Below are 22494 nucleotides of genomic sequence, written 5' to 3' on the forward strand. Positions count from 1 at the left end.
ATATATATATATATATATATATATATATATATATATATATATATATATATATATATATATATATATATATATATATTTATAATTCTTGCTTATGCTTATGGATTTAAAAAACTCACTAATACTAAATATAAACTTCATGTGTAACTCAACCCTTGCTGTTTTTGCCACAGATGTAAATGATACCCTAAATCACAGTTGTTGCTTTTTCAGTGATCAACCTTGTGATTTTCACCTGACAAAAGAGGTATATAGAGACCAGAATATCATCAAGCAACACATTAGAAACTGCTTACAAATGCCCCGGATCCATCTTAGTGACTTTTGCGGGGGAAAAAAGCACTAAAAACAAACACGATAACATTTTTCAAGGAAAGTACAATTTCTTCAGCCTGATGTCTGGACAAGTGGACATGATATGGATTCTGTCATGTAACATCACTTGGCTGAATGTTTGTGCATACACACACACACACACACACACACAAACACTGAATGGCTTGTCTCCAGCTGGGTTTAGTCTTTCAAACTACAGGAACTAATTATTGTTTAATTTGTATGTGGTGTCTTGAAATACCCCAAAGATGATTCATCCCTCCATTAACACAGACGAAGATGTTTCCTCCTCTCCTCCCTTCTTCTCTCCTCTTTTCAGATGGTCCGCACTCTTTTCTGAAGCCATGATTGATGCCTCTGACCTCGTGACCCGGAGTACGTATGACAGATCTCTGTGCCAGCCAACCACAAAGCCCGACGGCATTGATTTCCCCTTCTTATCCCTCCTTTTTGTCTGCTGGGTTTATTCCCATGGCAACGCTGGTGGTCTGTAAGGTAACGTTCTCAGAGCCGAGAGTAATAGACCCTCGCCAAGCCCTGGGGGTAAACTTATTCCACTTCACCCAGACAGAACTTTAAGGAAAACTAATAGCAATGTTTTGTGTCCTTGCCAGACGTCTCTTAAGGTTTACTCCGCAAAGAAACAGAGCCAGAAAGAAAAAGAAAAAAAGAGTAAAGAAACTGAAGAATTAGAAGGGAACATTCCCAGATTGGTATATTTCATTGCTCCGTTATCTGATCATCAACAGAATCTAACGGAGCAGAAAATCTGCCTCTGAAACTGTTACTGTCTGTGACTCTCTTCATCTTAATCTCTAGTTCCCCCAAGAGTTTCTGACTTCTGTCTTTATAATTTTCATGTTTGTATTTTTTTTTAAATGTACTATTTGTCTTGAGAAAATGAAAATTCTCATTTACTCAACTTCATGTAATTGAATATGACTCTTTTTTTTGTGTGTGGAAGAAGTGGAATTAGGACAATCGCTGAGATGTCTAAAATCTTTTTGAGGAACACAAGTTTATATTTGCTCTCAATCCTATCAATTTTTGCACATGTAAATATAGCTCATGCATATGCATTAATGTCAAAGATACAATCCCTGTTATCTTACGATAGTGGAACATCACATGGAGTACTTTGAGGGGCCATTCACACAGAATGCAATACAAGGTCTAGAGGCGTGTTTTTTTTTAAAGTTTACGTTTTTTTAAAAACTTTACCACCAAGCACAGTGTTTAAACACATCCATCTAGCACCTTTACATTGAAAAACAACGGAAAAGTAGAGCAGTGGAATGGAAAAATGGGTTCTGTGAGAGCAGGCTCTAAGGTGAATTTTCTCTTTTGGGGCTTGACAACCTCATACATTTTTACTGTATAGAAAAATTATGAATATAACATCACATATTACACAGAAAGGAAGAACACAAAATACTAATAAAAAAAAAAACCCTGGCTACCATCAACTATCTGGTTAAAGGAACACTCCACTTTTTTTGAAAATAGGCTTATTTTCCAAGTCCCTTAGAGTTAAACAGTTGAGTTTTACCGTTTTTGAATCCATTTAGCCGATCTCTGTGGCAGTAGCATTTTTAGCATAGCTTAGCATACAAAATTGAATCGGATTAGACCATCAGCATCTCACTCAAAAATTATGACCAAAGACTTTCAATATTTTCCTGACTCTTCTATAGTTACATTGTGTACGAAGACCAATGGAAAATGAAAAGCTGCACAAAAAATTGAAGACCGATATGACTAGGAACTATTTTCCGTTGGTCTTAGTACACGATGTAACTATGAAAGAGTCAAGTTTTAAATAAGAAAAATATTTTGAAAGTCTTTGGTCATAATTTTTGAGCATGATGCTAATGGTCTAATCTGATTAAATTATGCATGCTAAGTATGCTAAAAGTGCTACCGCCAGATCGGCTGAATGGATTCAAAAATGGTAAACTCAACTGTTTAACTCTAAGGGAGTGTTCCTTTAATGGCATTCCTCAAAATATCTTCTTTTGTGTTCAGCAGAAGAAAGAAATTCATACATGTTAGTTTGGATCAACATGAGGGTGAGTAAATGATGACAATACATTTTTAGTTGAACTTTAACCAAATCTAGAACTTTTTTAAAAAGGTTTTTGTTATTTTTAACAGAAACAAAATAAAGCTAAAATTAAATTAAATATTACGTTTAGATGAAAAACTAAAATTGAAATAAAACAACACTGGCTTTTTGTAATCACGCCAGAGGCAGCAAAACCTAAACAAGTTATTGCACCTATGAATTTTCTTAATCTGTCATGTTGATTACTGAGACTAGCATGAGACAAATCTGCCCAAAGATGTGGAATACAGACATCTTCTTTACTTCCTTTCCACCCTCATTTCTCTCTTCCTCTCCTCCTCATCCTCCCTTTCCTGTCTCAAATCTTCCCCCTCAGCTCGTGGTCTTTCAGAGGGGTCTGCGCTTTGTGAGTTATGGCCTGAGGCGGGTGTGATGTTGTCGCCACTAATCTCCTATGAATGAGGCTGTCCGTCTGTGTGCGTGTTGAACTTGTGGGCCGCTAACTCAACAGGGTCTTTGTGGCTAACCGTTCCTTGACAGTGCTGAAGTACCGTTCCTAATCGCAGTAATGCAGACATATGAGCCTGCTAGTGTGCATACACAGGGGCCTGCTTTTAGAGCACTAAGCACTTGACACCTGTAACGGATGTTGCTTGTCAAGGTTTTACCATGCAGGAAAAAGCTTATGCTATAGCGGAGACAAATATCCACCTTATTTTGCAATGCAATTTTTTTGAATGTGTGAGACTTGTGGTTCAGTGCATGGGTATAATAGTAGAATTTCAAAATAAAGTAACAATAAATCTATTTGCGCTAAAAACCTTGCTCTAAACCATTAAAATATGATATATAAAAGTTTGCAAAATGTAAAATAACTGGAAACAAAAAAGAAAGAAAGAAAACACACACACATATATATATATATATATATATATATATATATATATATATATATATATATATATATATATATATATATATATATATATATATATATATATATATATATAGCTTAAAGTTAGAACTACCACAATAGCACTAACAATTTCAATTTTGAAATTCAATTCAAATTTCCAAAATTAAAAGAAAAATGAGAAATTATATTTTGCTTAGAAAAATTGAAACCTACTTTACAACCTTTAACATGTATTGCATTGTAACATTATTTTCATGATAATTAAGCTATTTTTATTTAGTGTTATGACTATTTTAATTACTTCATTAATGCAAATCATCCTGGCCAGACACAATTATCAGGCTATTATTTTTTATTTATTTTGTTTTGTTTAATGCAGCATAAATTGAAGGCAGTGCAACAAATACTGTCAGGCTGTTTAGGTACTTTACAATTTAGATCTTTTTTTATAGAAATGTGGTGATTCAATGCTCTTAACTGCCATAAAAAATGATCAAAGAAATAATAAATAAAATTATTATTATTATTATTATTATTATTATTATTATTATAAATGTAAAAAACTAATTTCCTTAATTTTTTTTTCAATTTTTGGGTAAAGTATATAAATTTAGCGTAAATGTAAAACAATGTAAAACAATGTCACGAACAAACACAAACAAACACATAAATGAATGAATGAATAAATAAATAGAAATAAACTGTTTATAATTTATATCATTTTATACGTCTATAAAACTGTAATTTCTTACTTTTTTTCTATTGATTTTTACATTTTACAAAAGTGATATGTTTTATAAAATGCATGTGCAAAGGAGAAATCATACTTCCCTCTCAACTACTGTTTGCTATTATCACAATCACTGCACAACATCACCATGATCTTCACACACACAAACACGCTAAAGTGTTCACAACAGGCAGCTGACTTCTCCCGTCACCCAGCACAGGGTTGCTGTTAACAGCACTAGTTCACACGTTCAGTGTGTGAAGCTGTTGGTATCACGCAGAGGGCATTAGGTCGGACACATAGACCGTAAAAAAACAGAAGGACAGAACACACATCCTGCCAGCTGTGTCAGATGCTTCCTGTTTGTCTCTCTCAGCCATAGACAGTAAAAGAAGCTCTCAGCAGAAGAAGAGAGAGCCTCCCTCCCATGAGCCACCGATCTGTTCATCACACCCATGCAGAGAAAAATCTATAAATAATAATACAATATGTATTTTTGTATAAATAAAGTAAAGTTAAAACATTTAATTTATTTGAGCAATCAACTATTAATATGTTTCTCACAAGTTTGTTTTATAAATAAGATATTTCTAGTAACCCGAGTGTCTAGAAGTAGCTATAGCAACAGGTTACTAAAGCTTTTGTTTACCTTAGCAACCACAGTGTGTCTTTAGAGTGAGGGTGATTAGCTTGCTAGCAGCAGCATTCTAACTAAATAAATACAAATCATTTAAGTATTATTTTAAATTATTTTATAAATATACATTTGTGATTGTGAATTGAGATGGACTCGGATTCTTTGCATTACTCGTTGGATTTGGCTGCTGGGAATGGTTTGACTCTGAGCTGTGAGCAGAGAGCCGCTCTTCAAACCTCTCTGGTCATACTGAAGAGAAACTACAAATTCAGTCGTGTTTTATTTTGGGGAAAGATTTTGGGGATAAAATGTGATTATTTTATTGCTCAAGGAGTTGAAGAGGATGAAATGAGAAACAAAAAGTCTTTGTACAGGTAGGGAATCATGCATATTCTTTATATAACGTTAACTGCTCTAACTCATTGTGTGTATATTGCGGTATATTGGCAAAATAAATATCGGGTCGTATAGACATTTAAGGGAGAACAAGTGAACAAGTCCCCCCAATTATAAGAAATGGCCAAATTGGCCGCTCTCCAATAGATGATATTCTTGATTCTGCTGTTGTAAGGATGACAAAAAAGTTTTAAAAGTAAAAGTAAAAAAAAAAGGCTGATCCCTCAGTTTTACGACAGAACCCGACTTACAGTAAAATCCAGTGAAAGAAAAAAACCTTTTGAATTAAAAATATGCTAGATTCACTGTTTCAAGCTATCATATTGTTTCAAAAATGCGGATTCGTGTAATTCATAACTAAATGTGAAGAGATAATAAATGGTCTTATTTATTTTAGTTTCTTTATTCCCTTAAATCCCCTTAAATCCTTTAATTAGCCTACGTAATAGTTATAACTTTAATAAAAAATAAAATTCAGTTACAGATGCAATCTTTGACCATTCAATTGAAAGTTTCAAAAATGTGCAATTAAATATTTTATTTTATTATTATATTGTATAACACATAATATAATATTATGTTTTTTGTATTAAAAATATTTGCCTATACGTTTAGTTTATCAGACACACTGTGTCCGTATTATTTGGTCAGTTATATATACAATACCATTTTGTCTAATCTCGTTAGTGAGTTCTATTTTTTTTTTATCTGTCTATCTATTTATCAGTTTAAACTGCATAGATTGGCACCTGCTGCCCCAAGCAACTGAGTCCATGACTGCAGACGTGGCAATAGCAGCAAAGGGGCGATTCACGGGGGACCCGTCCCATGAGTATGCACACACAGAGATGCGCACTGAGGGAGATGGGGATGAAGCCACGGAGGTAGAGGTCACGGTGAGAGGAGGGACAATTGGGATACACAACACAGATGGGGCTATAATAAGCATGTGGAAATAGAAAAACAGATTCAACAAAATTAACAAAAAGCCCATCTTCCTGGGTTTATTTGGTGTGTCTGCATCTTCTGATTGTGGCATGTCTTGCTTGAGTAAATCATGGTCTAATTTTAATTTTTGGGTGAACTGACCCTTTACGCCTTGTCTGTGAAACTGGGGGAAAGTACCTGCACATTTAGAGGAAAAGTGGAAGCTTCAACTAAACCCACACACACACAAAGAATGATAAATGTTGTGTTTATGTGGACGTGGTAATGTTTGGATATAAAACAACTGTTATTATTTATTCGGGTTTCTGTTTATTCATGGTTTATAATGAAGTAAACATGGTAGATGGCAGGCAGCTTGTTGAATGTTTATGGAGTGATTAACATGCCTCCCTTTCTGCAGGTGAAAGTGAATGAGGCGAGTCGATTGGCCACAACCGTGTCAAACATCGATAAAGAAGTGTCTGTAGTGCCACGTGGTGCATTTACAAAGAGTCCCAGTGGCAAAGTGCAGATAAACCGAAGCTTTGGAGGTATGATTACACCCAAACACTTACACCCAAAGTGTTTGTATATGCTTTCCACTGGGAATCCGATGCAGCTGTGTGAATACAAAACACTAAAGTCTGTATGTTTCCATTTCCTGGTGAAATGTCAGCTCTCATTTCAGTTCTCTGAAGATACTTTCTTGTAATCAGTCTTCAGTCGATCTGTTTATGTTGTCATTTATTTGAATGGTCTGACCCCAGATCAGTTTAAAGTTTTGTACATGATTGCAGGTCTACATCCCACTGAGGCTGCGAAACTTCACAACTACCTGCATTTTCGTGAGCCGGTTAATCTGAAAAAGAAGTCCATCTTAGAAATGGCTGATCTGAACCCTGCTCTCGACTTCCTAGATCCTTTGAGGGAGGACATTCCCAAAGGTAATTAAAAGGAATGATCTTTCATTACCTTTATGTGTGATGATTTATTCTCGATGCAATTTTATTTCCAGGCACAATATTATTTCTGAATGTACTGTGAGGTCTCCAGCTCCCACCCTGTAATGAAACGTTTGCACTGAAGTCCGATCCCTCTTTTGCTTTAGGCTTTATAATTCAAAGGTGAACAACACCTGTTAACACCACTATACTTTCCCAAAAATGATACTGACATGCAAATTGCATTTAGGAAGTCTTAATAGTGGTGGGAAATATGAGGATGGTGTAAAAATCCTTCTGCAAGTCATCCCATGATCCCTGTTGCTGGATGTCCCTGGGTTAATGACAGATATGATTTGGCAGCTGCCTAAGGCCGAGCGAAAGCCAATGAGACATCTGGGGTGTTGTTCGGCAAACTATGATCCCATTGTTCTCTTTTCTTTCTGGGAAGAAGCGTTTGAGGGATTGCCATTTTCATCAACGATAAATTTTCCCTCTCATATATCTTGGTGTGTCTTCCTGACTCTGTTTGTCAGTTGGGAGTGAACTAACAAAACAATTATTCAGAAAATATTTGCCTCTTATTGTTCTTTGCAAATTCAAGTCAGACATAAGCTTGCTGAACGGTATTTATTCAGCGCGCTTCATGAAACTTTGCCCGTTGCTTGCCTACAGGCTTCAAACCACTACTGATTGTTTAACATCGAGTTCCTCAAGGAATATCTTGTTCTGCTGATCCTGAATCTTAACCAGATGGAATTTGATTTGTTTAACATACCGAGCAAAGCACTAGAGCATCACTGAGATTTGCTGAAATTCATGACTTTGGCTTATGGCATTTATGCCTCATAGAGCCCTCATTAAGAGTAACCTCCTGTTAAATGTGACCGTAAAGGGATAGTTCACCCAAAAATGAAAATTCTGTCGTCATTCCAAACCCATAAGACTTTCGGTGGTCTTTAGAACACAAATGAAGATATTTCTGTCTCTCAGTTGACAGTTATGCAACTACTACTTTGAGGCTTCAAAAAGTTCAAGAGTTAAAATCCAAATAATTTAGCGGTTTTGTCAGTTTTCTTAATAGACTCGATCGCCTTATACGATGAACAAATTTAATTTAATTTAACTACGCCAAATCAAATGTGTGTGTGAAGCGGACCTGTAAATGAGCGGGAATATTGCTAGGAAGATGGATTCACAATGATCAATGAACATAAACAGAAGCTTAACTGAACCAGCTTGACATGCGAGAAGAGAACAAACCTCTGGTTCTTGCGGAAGCTCAAACTTGCTGCTTAACACGAAAATTAACCACATTAGTTCTTGCGGAAACTCCAACGTGCTGTGTAACACACAAGAATTAACCTCATTGGTTCTCTCACGGAAGCTCAAACATGCTGTGTAACACGAGAATGAACCTTGGTTCTTGAACTTCTTGAGCTTGAGCTTCTGTTTAACATAACTAATGTGAGTTGATGAAAGTGTATATGCAAATAAAAGTAATATGTTCATCATATAAAACAATCATGACTCATCAGAAAATGTGGACTAAACCGTTCAATTCATATGGATTAGTTTTACGATCTCTTTATGAACTTTTTGAAATGTCAAAGCGGTTGCGTTTGATGTCAATGGAGGAACAAAAAGTCCTTGGATTCCACCAAAAAGATCCTAATTTGTGTTTCAAAGATGATTAAAAGTCTTATGGGTTTGGACATAAGGGTGAGTAATTAATAACATTTTCATTTTTGGGTGAACTATCACTTTAAACTGTAAATATAGTTGATTTAGGAGAAGAATGTGATCACCCACTAAAGACTACGTCAGTTATAGGATAAAGAAGCATTTCCTCACAGGGAATATTGTTATCTGACTCCAATTTAGAAGGCAAATGCTGCTTTGTTGTTTCTCAGTAGAGTTTGAAGGCACAGTCACCCTCCTGGAGACATGCCCAGACTTAAAGTGTGTTAGAAACATCTCAGCTGTTTCATTAAAGGAGGTGATTTGTTCTTTATTTCTCTCTCTAAGGGATGGTCCCTCACCTCAGGCAGCACCCAGCTAGGCTAAAAACTGAAAAAGTAGAGCAGGTCTCAGACAGGGGGCATTTACCCACCCTGCAGAACAGCTTCCACTTTTTCCCCTTGACCAATCAGGTGGAAAAAACCCAATCCCCTCTCAAGAAGTGCCAGAGGTGAACAGGTTCATCTGGACGTCTCAAATAGTGGGTAGAGGATACTGGGAATGGGCGGTGGAATTTAGCTTCACTCAGGTTTCCTTGAATTTGGCCTGTACAAGGAAAAAGTAGGGAGGCTTCCCAAGAACTTGAAAAAGCAGAAAATGTATAACCGCATAGCTTTTAAGCCAACTATCACTAACAGATTAAGGGAAATGGTTTTGTCTTTTTATCTGATCTAATATTGCATCTCTCGGACGTGAAAATCAAATTACTACATATCTTCCTCAAAAGCTTTTCTAATTAGCGTAATGTGATGGTCATGCATTTTGATGAGTGCGCCATAGAACAGCTGTCTGTTAAATATTTGGACTCATAATAAGGCAAAGAGTCACAATGGACTTTTGAGTGTTTTAGGTTAAACATTGTTAGCAGTTAATGTTCAGAGCTGCAGTTCAAACACAGACTTCATTGGCATGGAGCTTTGCGGTACTGGGCATCAGCCAATGTTGGCAGCTGGATGCAGGGGCCACCCAGACGGAAAGACCCCAGAACGCCACTTCTTTATACACTGCTGTGATAATAGTTATCCATAACTGAGCCAACTCTCTGTCACACACGACTTTCTTCTCCAGATTTTACTCTGCATCTGTCACACTATCAGAGTCTGGAGTCTGTCAATGGTTATGTGTAATGGTTTAAAATTCAGGTTCAGTTTATGCTAAATGCTTTTTATTCCTCTTTGATCTTGCACAGTAGGATAATTCTAGTCTTTTTCCTTACTGTGTTCTTCATGCAGGGTCATGGAGCCTGCAGCTTGAGCGGGGAGGCACCGTGTGTGTATTGCGCAGTTTGCTCTGGCTGGGTCTCACCTTCTTCCATGTTCCCCAGACCCCTCAGCATGGGTACATCTACATGGGGGATGGACTTAAAAATCTTGACCTGCCCTTCATGTTATAGCAGCCAAACTGACTTATTTTTGTCTTTGGTGCCACATTTTAAAGACAGCAAAAACTTCAATCTCCCTTTAAGCGTTAATGTATAATCAACTCTGTGACCTTACAGTCACTGTAATTTTCTTTACTCTCAGGAAAACATAAACACGTCAACATGTTTGGACATTTGAAGTTGCGTTGGTTTTTCCACCCTTAAAGCAGACACGAAAGTGTACCTTACTTTCTCTCTGGCACAAACACATGCACACTCAGAAACAGCTGCTAGTGAGGTAAACAGTCATTTTATTTGCACATCTGCCTTTGCAAAAATAGAATGTTAACATTTGTCCAAATCAGACTGTGGAAAGGTAACCCAGATCAGAAGGATGAACACAGATCTTTGAGTCTTGATGTTTCAGTGCAATCTGGTTCATCAAATAATAGTCTCTTTGTGACTGAGGCAATGAACAACACGAAAAAGAGCAAATTCTCTGTCATTAGATCCTCTCTGTCCCATACAGGAAATCATTGATTTGATTGGATAAACAGCTCTGTTTATCAGTGCTTTATGTACAGTGGTTTGGGGCTGTATCTGATGTTGTTTTTCAGGGCAGGATGTCCGACACTCATTCTCTTCTTACACCACTTCAGCCCTGTCTTTAAAATGGGCTTCACAGACTTCACAGAGTAACGTGTCAGATACCTGCAACAGACCGTAAGAGACAGATTTGTGGGATGCACCCGATCTTAAAAAAAAATGAGACCTTCAAATGTGACATTATCAAGCTCCATTTGGTGCTGTTGTGGCACCTAATGTGATCGTACCGGTTGAGAGGTGGGTTGGGTTTAGGTTTTGGAACATGGCCTTCGGGTAAGGGGGGTCTATGATCTGGTAGGAGACCTGAAAAAAAGAAGATAGATCATGTCAACTTATTAATAATTAAGATATGCACATCAAAACAGCTGAGAGTCGATGGGGAATTTTGGGTTAAATGTTATATGAATGTATAAGGGAAAATGTATATCTGAGGTCCTTTAACTGGCCACTTTCTTTAGTTTAACCCCTCGCCTGTCACCCCCCGATTTGGCAAATGGAGCATTTAGACACTCATAGTAAAAAAAGACAGTTGCTCATAAGTTATTCAGAATAGTTATTCAGTCCAAAACTATGAATTTTGTGAAACATTTTCTTAGACCATGTTTAGATTTTTTTTAGAGATGCTTTTATCAAATAAGTTTGTTGGCCTGAAGACACTTTATTTTGTCTAATGTCTGGCAAGGAGAACAGCTCAATTAATGCTACAATCTGCTCACTCGACGATCGTTTCACACATTTGAATGTATGAGATATAATCCTCATTATTCTTTTGTTATGAATCTTTTGTTTTTTTAACAGCCATTATTCAAATCCATTATAACATGACATGCCTAAATGGCCCATTAACTGTGCAGTATTTCATTTAGTAGCACATTATCTAAAGTCTTTCTTAAAAAAGAAGAAAAAAAGCACACTATGTGAATTAAGTTTTTGAATAGACAAAGGTCCTGGTCCAACAGGTGCATTAGAGCTTCAGTTAGCATCAAGCTACAATTTAAAGGGGTACTTCAGCGCTGGGAAGATGAATCTGTATTTAAACTGGGTCATCAATGTATTAGAAATGTGAAATTATTTTTGAGTTTGGTTCTTTCTAGACTGAGAAAAGACAGAAAATGTATTTTTGTCTCATGGGGATGAAAGACTACAATTCACAGAATGCTTTGCTGCCCTGTGAGGCCATTCCCAAAGCCACCTACTGGATTACTGTGACTGAGTTGGAGAAGACACTACAATTAAAAACTGAACGTGTCTGTTCAATATAATGAGTGAGTTACAGCACTGAGCACTAAATGAGCTGATGAGCTCTTGTGATTAGAGCTGAGGTAATCGCGACTACACTCGCGGCATACATTCACAATGCGAGTTCAGTCTGGCGCATTTCAGTTCATGCCTTTGCAAGCTTAACTTTCATAGAAATTAATTTGAGAAGTTAAAAGACTTACATTGCTCACCATAGCTTCGTTTAAATGAGTGCCTGTAGCTGCGAGCTGAGCTCTGTGTGTAATCTCCATCCCCCATGCGCGGGTTCAAAACATGCGGAAATGGCTCCCTCTGCTGGCTGTAGTCTTTAGCCTTTGGCCAAACATTCCTCCTATGATGCAAATATCGTCAATTTGCATCATAGGAGGAATCTTTCCAGAAATAAAATGCATAAATCTCTTGTCTCAGGGAGATATGAGGGGGGAAAGCACAATCATTTGAATATACTCCAGGGTTTCTACTGATACAAAGCCATATGCTAATCGCTGAAGTAACCCTTTAAAAGATTAAAATGACACCTTCACTATATATTTCACTTTAGACCACCATCGAGTGTCTGTATTCGTTTTCTTTCGCTATATAATGGGGATTTCATTCAAATGGTGATGTTAAAACATGTTATATTAATCATTTTATATGGAGCTAATCGCTACACCTGTTAGCAGTCATAATGTAAATATCCACTATTGATATAAAATAGCCGTAATCACATGAAGAAAAAACAAAAAACAAAACAAAAAAGAAATTCACACAAAAACCTTATTCCATTGTTATAGTGTGTTTATTAGCTTCTTAGTTCATGCATAGAAATGTCGAATAGGCTCGTTCTTCACAGAGCCATAATGAGGAAGTAAACAGACAGAAGAGAGCGTCATGCGGAGGACAGTGTTGAGCATGTCAGATTATTGACAGCTCAGTGAGCAAATGGACACCTGATGACTCATTTCACGCATAATTCAGTGCGAAATTAATAGAAATGGTATTCTGTATGACAAAATATTTTGCAAACGTGATCTGTAAATATTTCTCCAAATAGGAGCACTTTTGAACTAAAAGCTAAACTGAAAGCTGTTCTTTGTGAGCTGTGTGAATACTACTGAGCCAGTGCAGATGAGAGAGAATTAATGTGCGTGGGATATTCTATTCAAAATATCATTCATAACGCATTCCTGACATAAATTAAGAAATGAATGTCACTGCAACCCAGTTTTATCATATAAAGTGTTCAAATATCGAAGCTGGAGTCTTTAAAGGATTAGTTCACCTAAAAATCAAATTTATGTCATTAATGACTCACCCTAATGTGCAAAAAGATTCAAACGGTCATAAATCAGCGTATTGGTAAAATCAGGTGACATTGGCGATCCCAATCATGAATCAGTTTGACACGCGATCCCAATCATGAATCAATACGCGGATTTATGACCCTTTGAATCTTTTTGAGGTTTGAAAACAAACGCGGAAGAGAAGACATTTTGTTATTTTTGGACCAAAATGTATTTTCGATGCTTCAAGAGATTCTAATTAACTAACTAATGTCACATATGGACTACTTTGATGATGTTTTTATTCCCTTTCTGGACATGGACAGTATATTGTGCCTACACTTAGATACGCTGTCGGACTAAATATAAAATATCTTAAACTGTGTTCTGAAGATGAACGGAGGTCTTACGGGTGTGGAACAGCATTAGGGTGACTCATTAATGACCTAAATTTCATTTCTGGGTGAACTAACCCTTTAATCGGTCTGATGATACTGAGTTTGTCCAGATAAAGTAAGAGTGTGATGTTTTAATGAGCAGTGAATGTTGAAGAATAGTAATCTGGGGCCATCTGCGATCTTTGAAAGGTGTTGGGTTAAAACCGGTTTAGATGCTGTTACATTCACTTTATTGGGTGCCGCTGTTTTCATACAACATAAATGGGGTAACATCAGATTGAGTGCATGATTATAGTTCTCTCAAATGAAAGCTCCAACTCACCTGCTCGATGAGCCATCTGTACACAAATTGCTATCTTGGTATGTTCCTGAGCACAGAGGCCTGTAATGCGCCGAGGGAGCATCCCGCCATCTGAGCGAATGAACTGACTAAGCAACAACACGTCCTGCATCACGTATGAGAGAGATAAGTATTAAAGAGAAGATACAGAAAATGGTTTACAGATTTGTCACATGTGCAAGCACTTACAGTGTAGTTGTACTTGTTCTGAAGGTTCCATCTGTAGATGGGACAGGCAGCTGTGGGATTGGGAGGCTGTGGTCGATCGGATGTAGGCTCTATAACACCCTCTATCTGAGAAAGGATACAAAATAAGCATTATTATAGTATTGCAAATTGTAACTAACTAAATTGTAAATTGGGACTAACATATGTACTGGTTCAGTCAAAAAAGTCTGAGGACCATCCTTGCAAATTGAAAAATGTTTTTAATAAATTGCTTTCTAAAATGTATATCTGGGATGCTACTTACAACTGTTGTTTTGCCCTCCTTATTCTCCACCACTGTGAAACACACAAAACATAATTTATAACATTCCTCGATGCAAACATTGAGAATGACATAAAGCTAAAAATCTCTGCTATGATAATATTGGAGTGCTATTGAAAATGCTTCTATTTTGCATTTTTCTAACATATTTTAAGCTTACAAATTATGTTATTGGTAAATATTCTGAGTCAAATTTTCGATTTCAAAATCAACTTATTTCTTTGTATTTTTGTACGTCAACGTATTCACATTAATTCAAGCTGGAAAGTCTGTGCAAAACCACAGGATCGATAAAACTTATTTGATTAGTAGCTTAAAACGGGTGCAGACGTGCAGTATATAACGTTATATATATATATATATATATATATATATATATATATATATATATAAAATTTCCTTGACATAATATGTCTTCGAATATTACATTTCAATTTAATAGAATTAAATGATCTATTAAATCAATTTGCACTTATACTTTTAAACTGCACTGAGCGCGCATAGATAGATAGATAGATAGATAGATAGATAGATAGATAGATAGATAGATAGATAGATAGATAGATAGATAGATTAAAGCAAGCTCAATACTATGGCATCAAGAGGACGATGCTATGCAGACGTCCCGCAATCAAACTCCAGTAAACTCACCATTTCTAATTCCGCGACACGGCACACTCCCCAAAAAAGAGAACGGTGAGAAACCTGGTATCCTCTGAAATAAACCCTTGTTGATGAGATCGCTCTGAATGGACCTCAGCACCGTCCTTGCGGACTGCACAACACTGCGCGCCGCCATTCTTTCTCGGACAGTCACTTCCTGGTTAATTACGCATTTCCGTTTCCTTGTGAAGGTTGAGTGCGGGCGGTTTGGCGGCTAATCCAAATTTGTCATCCGAGGAAAACATTGAACCAGTAAGTTAACTGTTTTTTATGACTGAACGGTTCGTGAGGTGTGAATAACTGCTCCATTTCACTAGCTTTTGTTTTTTAACATACAATACCGGTATATATTTACCTTGCAGGTAAGATGATGTCAGTCAAGTCAAAGGGAAGTCACATAAAAGGTGAGTTGGAATGTAAAAGCAGGCAGTATTTTGTAAATGTGACATTAATTGACAATTTGCAATACAAATATAGTATGTTGGCTAAATGGTAACTCAAATAGGAACCAGATTAGCACAGGTAGTAGGTTCAGTATTTTAAAGGTAAGTTACAGTGTTTACATTTTAGCTGCATCTAGCAGTGAGGTTGTGAAATGCAATCACGCACAGCTCACCTCTCCCTTTCAACACACATAAGCCCAATCCCAATTCTATTTCAAATTTTTTTTTTTTACCCCTACCCCTACCCCTTTTATTTGCCCCTTTAAAAATAGTGCCAAGGCTTAGGGGTGAAAATATTCCCCTAAGAAATGGAACACCACTACTACACTATCACATGTTGTCATCATATCATAACCTGTGTCTTTTATTAGTGTTCTTTAACATTTAACCAGTATGAACAGCAGTGAAGTGCATGGGCTATATCTAACAGAAATCAGACGCAAGAACATAACAAATTATTACTCACTCCCAACGTTGTTTTGCGCAGTATTTGGATGGCGCTCTGTGCTCGTTTTCATTTAAAAAACGCTATCAAGTTTCATAAGACGATACAGAATGATACAGAACATACAACACTGGTAAAACCACTATTCCATCAGGCCAAACTGTTCTCCTTGTTTGTTAACCGTTCCATTCCGTGCGGATCCACCTGGCCAGTACGGATATGGTTTTGTTTTCTACTGGGGCGCTGCGATAACAGTTCTCTGCAATGTTATACAAATGAGTCAGTTGCTGTCTTAGTAACGCAAGAGTTAACAGACGATACGTGATGTAAATATCAACTGCGTTATGAAGGATGACCAGATATTTTTTTCACTCAAATTGTTTTCTACAGAGAAACTGGCATCCAGGCAATACATAAGTGATCGATTCCGAGTGGCAACATCACTAGACGCATTCTAGCAGCAAAGTAGTCTTACCCCTACCACCTCATCCAAAAGAGAATCAAGACACCCCTACCCCTTCGCGTAAAAGTGCAAAATAAAGGGATAATATTATTATCGAATATTGTCCATTCTGTCACCTTTTCCGGTGTTCTCCTCTGACCCCTTTCTGTCTTGTGCTTTGATTTATTGATGGGCAGCATATATCTGCTGCAAATGTGACCTTGTTCTCTTCTGTCCTAAATACATATGCATATAACTGTATATGGGTAGTTTACATGATGAAAGTAAACTTAAAGTTAAGATATGCCTCTAGTTTTAATCAAATGGGTCTTTGAAGTTGGGGTAAAAACATCTGGAAGTGATGTGTTTTTGTGTATTTTTTTGTTTGTGTCACAGCGCTGGATGTCATATGGTGATTGTGAAACACATGGAACAATTCACTGCATGATTTCAATTTGTTATTTTTCATGTATATCAGGTAAATTTTCACCAAGAACTATCCACTGTGGCTTTAATTTAGCCTGAGCAGCACAGCAAAAATAGACTTGCCTGCGAAACGATCGCGGCACTGCTCTGGTCCTGCGACGCGCTGCTGCACCTCCTCTGTGTGCAGTGTGAATGCTCTAATCTGTTAACATGGTTTCTGGAAAAAAATCAACCGCATGCAGTGTGAAACCGGCCTGACACGGGACACAAATGTTGTCGTCGGAGAGAGCAGAGAGTAGCTAGCGCTCTGTAGAGAAGTTTGTCCGTTTAGGGCTACTGTAGAAACATGATGCCGCAAAATGGCAGTGTATGTATCAGTTACTAATCTTGGACTTTTCTTTTGGTTACCGTTACCAAACTGCACCTGCATAACTAGACTTTAGCATACGTCAGCGTCTAAATAAAAGTACTGAAAGTCATTCATCTATTCATATTAACTTTCTATGAAGTTTTATGTAGTTTTATCTATTTTGAAATTGATCTAGCTTTCGCTATCATGAAACATCTCCCATAAACTCACTGTTTCTAGTCTTGAACAATCACGCCTTGTGATACTGGAATTATAACTGTGAATTGCTTTTTAATATGAATCCTTTTCATAAATCATATTAATTTGAATCAGACAGAGCAGAAAGGTAGGACTCAAATTACAGTGTTTTGGTACGAGCCAAGACTTCACTCTGAAAATTTATGAGGACTTGTAGTCTGGAAATGCTTTTCTTCCAGATGTTTCCAGATTTTCACAGTGTGTAAAATTCATTGATTTGTGTACTTTGAGATGGAAATAACCTCAAATATATCTACAGTGTCTTGATGGGGAATCAATGACATAGTAAATAATATCATATGTGTTTTTTAGACATTAAACCTGAAGTGGTGTTTCGTTTCAAACACTCTGAAGCAGTAAAACAATATTGTAGACAAGCTATGAAACCCCCAGATGCCTTTCAGAAGTTCAGAAAAAACTACAGAGCTTAACGACAGAGGAACATGTCCTGACATTCTCTTACAGTGTTTGAGATGCAGGTGTTTTGCCTTGGTTTTTCGTTTCGTGTGGTTGTAATCGTTGCTGACCCCCTATGTCCCTCATGTAAACAGACTTTCATAAAACATGCAGATTAGGACACAAAGAGGCAGTCAGTGTGTGGTGATAATGCATATGGATGTTACATTGATATAAAGGAGTTTTCGTTTTGTTCAGCTGTCCTTTTTATTATAAGCCAAATTGTGTTGATTAAAAAGGAAAACCTCTAGAAAGAAAAGCCAGTCTTGCTGATGGTATGTGATAAAATGGCTCATAGATTTGGTCAACTTGGTGTACACTCACACAAATAAAGGCCTTTTTCAGTTTGTAAGGTTGCGTAAAAAGCTTTCCCATATATCCCTGCTCGACTGCCTTGTTCACAGTCCTTAGCAAATATCTCAACAGTACTGATGGAAATGGATGTTAACAAGGTCATCTCTTTAGTGAACAAACACATTAATTCACACGGATAGTTATTGGCCTTTACACTGGCGTCCCTTGGATCTGGTGGGCCTTTTGAATTTCTGGCAGCTTCACTGAAATTATTGGTGTGTTAAATAAAAGACTCCTCTTGTACTTTCACACAAAATGGTTGGTTAGAGAGCTCTTATGGCGTGGTTGAAGCCCTCTGATTGTTATTATGTCTGCTCTTCTTGATTTACAGATGTAGGTGTTGTAGTGTATCCCTGAAAGAGGGCAAGATGTCTTAAAAATAGAGGAAGAGGTCTCAGACAAAGACTTTCAGCTTCATGACATCATATCAATGGTGGGAAACCTTTTCCATTAACTTCAAATGCTGTTTCAATAAGAGGAATCTTTTGAAAATCATTTGTTGCTGATGATAAAAGACTGAAAATATTGTTTGTTGTTTAATAATCATTAGTATTTAAGTAAAAGGGGCACAGGAAACACGCACACGCGCCCTCGGATCAGTCGGACGTAGTGGTGTAAAAACGATATAAATACCGATCGTTTTCTCACACAAACCACTCGTTTTGTGTCTTAGGCTATCAGTGTGTACTTACAATGGGGGATTGTTTAATTTGGACTTCTCTGTGTATGCTCTTTGAGGTGGTGACCATAGACCTGCATTATGTGAGGCACAGACAAGAACGGTTTGACCTAAAATTATCAAAATTGAAACTACTGGGGAAACAAATACTCCTACATCTCGGATGCCCATGAGGTAAGCTAAAACATATCAAAATTTAATTTAAAAGTGAACTATCCCTTTAATTTTGTAAACTTTTTTTTTTTTTAAACTTAACTGGAATTAATGGGATTGTTTTTTTTTTGAGAATTTATTGGAAATATGAACTGTATCCTATACAAGCATTAATATAAACATTTTGTTTGGCCATTAGCAGAGATGTTTTATATTTATTCATTTTCTTTTTGCATGTCAATATATTTTCCAATTAATTACTTTTGATATAGTAGATATGTAAAATAAATATATTTTTATTGCAGCAATTGTTATGCGTGGCATTTTTTTCAGTGTCACATGATCCTTCAGAAATCATTCTAATATGCTGATTTGATACTTAATTTATAAATGTTGGAGAAAACAGTTGTGCTGCTTAATATTTTTGGAATCTGTGATACTTTTTTCAATGATTCATTGATGAATAAAAAGTTAAAAAGAAAATTTATTCCAAATATGAGTTGAGGTTATATAAGTTTTTACTATCACTTTGTGTCAATTTAATACATCCTTGCTGAATAAAAGGATACATTTCTTTAAAAAAAGAAAAAAAGACTGACCTACAAAAGATTTCTATTTCCATGAAATGCTGTTCTTCAGAAACAGAAAATCAGCATATTAGAATGATTTCTGAAGGATCATGTGACACTGAAGACTGGAGTAATGATGCTGAAAATTCAGCTTTGCATTATAGAAATAAATTATATTTAAAGTCTATTAAAATAGAAAACCACTATATTAAATTGTAATATTTCACAATATTACTGTATTTTTGATCAAATGTGTATGTTATGGAGGAATGCACAGTGCATGCAGGGTTGTGGCCTCAATAACTCTGCAGTAAGTAGTGTGTTGTGTGTATGTGATTGAGGAACGTGCAGGGTAGAAATTAATCTGAAAGTGCATTACATGTGGTTGTTTTAACAAAGATTATGTTGCAAGATTTTTTAAAACTAAATTCTCAGTTTATTCCCATTAATTCTCATATATTCCCGTTAATTCCCATGGAAAGATTCCAGCTTTGAAAATACCCGGAATTTTGAAACCATAATCTGTAATAGCCTGGCACTTATGATCCTGTGCTGACTCCTGATTATATAAGTGTGTCTGTTACAGTATGTAATCAGTATCAGTCGGCACATCTGTTAATCTTGGACTTGACTCAGAATTCAAGTAGAATAGTCAAAAATCTGCCTATTTTGGGATCCAGAAAGTTATGGCTTTATGATTAGGGTTTTTTTGTTTTGTGTGTGTGTGTGTGTGTAGGGTGTGCTGCACAAAGCAGGCTTTGTTTCTCCAAACTCATTCCTTTGGTCATCAACACTTCAGTGGTCACATTCCTTGACAAAAGTGCTGTTCAGAAATGACATTTAAAGTGTCTGGCCACCTTCTCATAGGCTTTGATATTCAAATGAAATGTGTAACTCCCTACATAGCGGCTGAGCTGAGTGTGGACTGATGGGAAGTTAATCAGATCACTTTCAGAAGATGAAAAGAGAGCTTCTGACGTCCCTAGAGACAGAGATGGAGAACAATGGCTCCATGTTGATTCAGTGTCACAGTGAGAAGTTATGGGTGTGCGCAGGAGGTTAGCACCACAGAAACATGTAGGGGGTGACGAGCATGACTGCAGGAAGAGCCATGTAGAGGTCACAGACAATATAAGAGTGCTGATGCAGACAGTAACATTGCCTGTGGAATAAGAGCACTGGTCAGAAAAAAGGAGACTGAGACCATTCACTGAAAGAGTAGTTATATACGAAGCATTTGGATTCAACATGTTAATGTCTTGCTGTTTGGGGTTTGTGCCTTTTGTCTGTATTCGAATGCAGTCCATTAGAAATTACCGTGCAGAATCAGATTGCATAAATGTTCTCATGCAGGCTCACTGTCTGACTTTGGTATTTCCCAAATTACCCAAATTGAAAATCCCCTGTAATTCAATTAACGCAGAGAGGTTTTGCTGCCTGAATAACTTCACTGCAAAGCTGGTGTAGCATGAGTCAATTAAGAAATTTGAAAACAGACCATCATTAGTTGGAAACCGGACCTAAGTGCTCTGCAAACACACTTTCACCAGACTAGTATGCACTATAAATGCACATGAACACGTAAACAAACCCTTCTTACATTCAGCATTACTATACAAACTCAAATAGTGTCTCATCACAGACCTCATTCATCAGAAAAAGCCTTTTCAGACACTTCCATGCTTGTCTGAATCCAGATGGAGTGATACATGAATGATGGCATTCATAATATCCACAATGTGTATTCACGGCCCCCTGTCCGATCAGAAATCTGGGAGATATCGCACTGCCAGCAACGTGAAATTTCACCCATCCGCACAGCAACAAATGTGTCTCTTTCATCCTTTCTCTGCCTCCCTTCCTCACACCCTCCCTCCCTGCTCTTGCTCTCCTTCTCCCTCTCTCTCTTTTTCTCATTCTCTTTCTTCTCTGCTCCCACACTGAAGCCAGGCGGCTGGAGAGGCTTTGGGTGTACGTGCAGAGTGGCAGAGGCTCTACTCAAAGAATCAATGCGCTTTTGGACAAGCCTCAGGAGATTCAGGCCTCTCCATGTCCCCGTTCTTTCTCTTTCTGCCCAGACTCTTCACATCCGCCAGCTTCTATCCTCATGTGCCCTTTTCATTCTCTTACTTCCTCTCTCTTTCTCCTTTCTGTCTATCTCTCTCTCCACCTTTCTCTAGTTTAGGCAAATATATGCGTACGCTTCGGCCCCATTAGCGTTAATGTCATGCAAGGCGCATCCCAGTCAACACAATGACTGATAGACTCCTGAGAGTTTGTGGTGCAGGAAAGGAAACATTCAGCTTTTTCTTTGAGTTGTGATGCAGGATAAATAATTTTTTTGTTGTTGGATAAATTGTTTCTGCGACAGCTAACAGTCCTAAAATGTATTACTATTAATTCCTTGTTTCATTTAATTTACTCCTTGCTAATATAGTGCACTCAACTGCCAAGCACTATATCGGGATTACAAAATCTGAAAACAATATTTCAAACACAGTAACAGCTGTTGAGTTGACAACGAGAGTCGATTCCTCTGCTGGAGTCGACCCCAACTCTAGGGTGAGGAATCAACTATTTTAGAGTCGATTCCCCCATCATGAACATAAGTCATTTGTCGCTAGAATATTTTTTGGTCAGAATAGTGCATACCAAACACATGAGACGCCAGAGCGTTGCTATGGTTACTACATCGTTGTGATTTCGGAAGTGAGTCGAGTTCTGTATACACAAGAAATTATAATTTAGGCAACTCACTCCCGGATTTAAATGCGGATAACACTCCTGAAACTTTACAGTGTGCACTTGTCCTTAGAGAGTAAGTAATATTTAATTGATCATAATCAACCTGAT

The 22494-nt window shown here is 37.1% G+C and overlaps 3 protein-coding genes across 4 annotated transcripts in view; 2 read left to right on the forward strand and 1 right to left on the reverse strand.

Moving 5' to 3' along the window:
* The first annotated feature begins 4729 nt into the window (after nucleotides 1–4729).
* On the forward strand, nucleotides 4730–10261 carry rsph9 (radial spoke head component 9). Its single transcript, XM_067428440.1, has 5 exons — nucleotides 4730–5055; nucleotides 5805–5973; nucleotides 6426–6555; nucleotides 6802–6948; nucleotides 9918–10261. The coding sequence occupies exons 1-5, from the start codon at nucleotides 4829–4831 to the stop codon at nucleotides 10076–10078; spliced, it is 834 nt and encodes a 277-aa protein (XP_067284541.1). The 5' UTR covers nucleotides 4730–4828; the 3' UTR covers nucleotides 10079–10261.
* A 78-nt stretch (nucleotides 10262–10339) lies between these two features.
* On the reverse strand, nucleotides 10340–15244 carry mrps18a (mitochondrial ribosomal protein S18A). Its single transcript, XM_067428447.1, has 6 exons — nucleotides 15056–15244; nucleotides 14387–14418; nucleotides 14104–14208; nucleotides 13897–14020; nucleotides 10879–10954; nucleotides 10340–10756 (listed from the first exon to the last, which is right to left on the reverse strand). Exons 1-6 carry the CDS (start codon nucleotides 15201–15203, stop codon nucleotides 10612–10614), a joined length of 630 nt encoding a protein of 209 aa, XP_067284548.1. The 5' UTR covers nucleotides 15204–15244; the 3' UTR covers nucleotides 10340–10611.
* A 16-nt stretch (nucleotides 15245–15260) lies between these two features.
* Nucleotides 15261–22494, forward strand: part of vegfab (vascular endothelial growth factor Ab) — a 61420-nt gene continuing 54186 nt past the window's right edge. The window contains exons 1-2 of one of the 2 annotated variants that reach the window (XM_067428445.1): nucleotides 15261–15319; nucleotides 15430–15453. In XM_067428445.1, coding sequence (XP_067284546.1) covers nucleotides 15435–15453 — 19 coding nt within the window. In that variant the 5' untranslated portion in view covers nucleotides 15261–15319; nucleotides 15430–15434. Of the gene's footprint in view, nucleotides 15320–15419; nucleotides 15454–22494 lie in introns of those variants that run through there. The other variant, XM_067428446.1, reaches the window with a different exon arrangement.

Source organism: Pseudorasbora parva, chromosome 20 (assembly GCF_024679245.1).
Source record: "Pseudorasbora parva isolate DD20220531a chromosome 20, ASM2467924v1, whole genome shotgun sequence".
In the NCBI taxonomy this organism is placed as follows: Eukaryota; Metazoa; Chordata; class Actinopteri; order Cypriniformes; family Gobionidae; genus Pseudorasbora; species Pseudorasbora parva.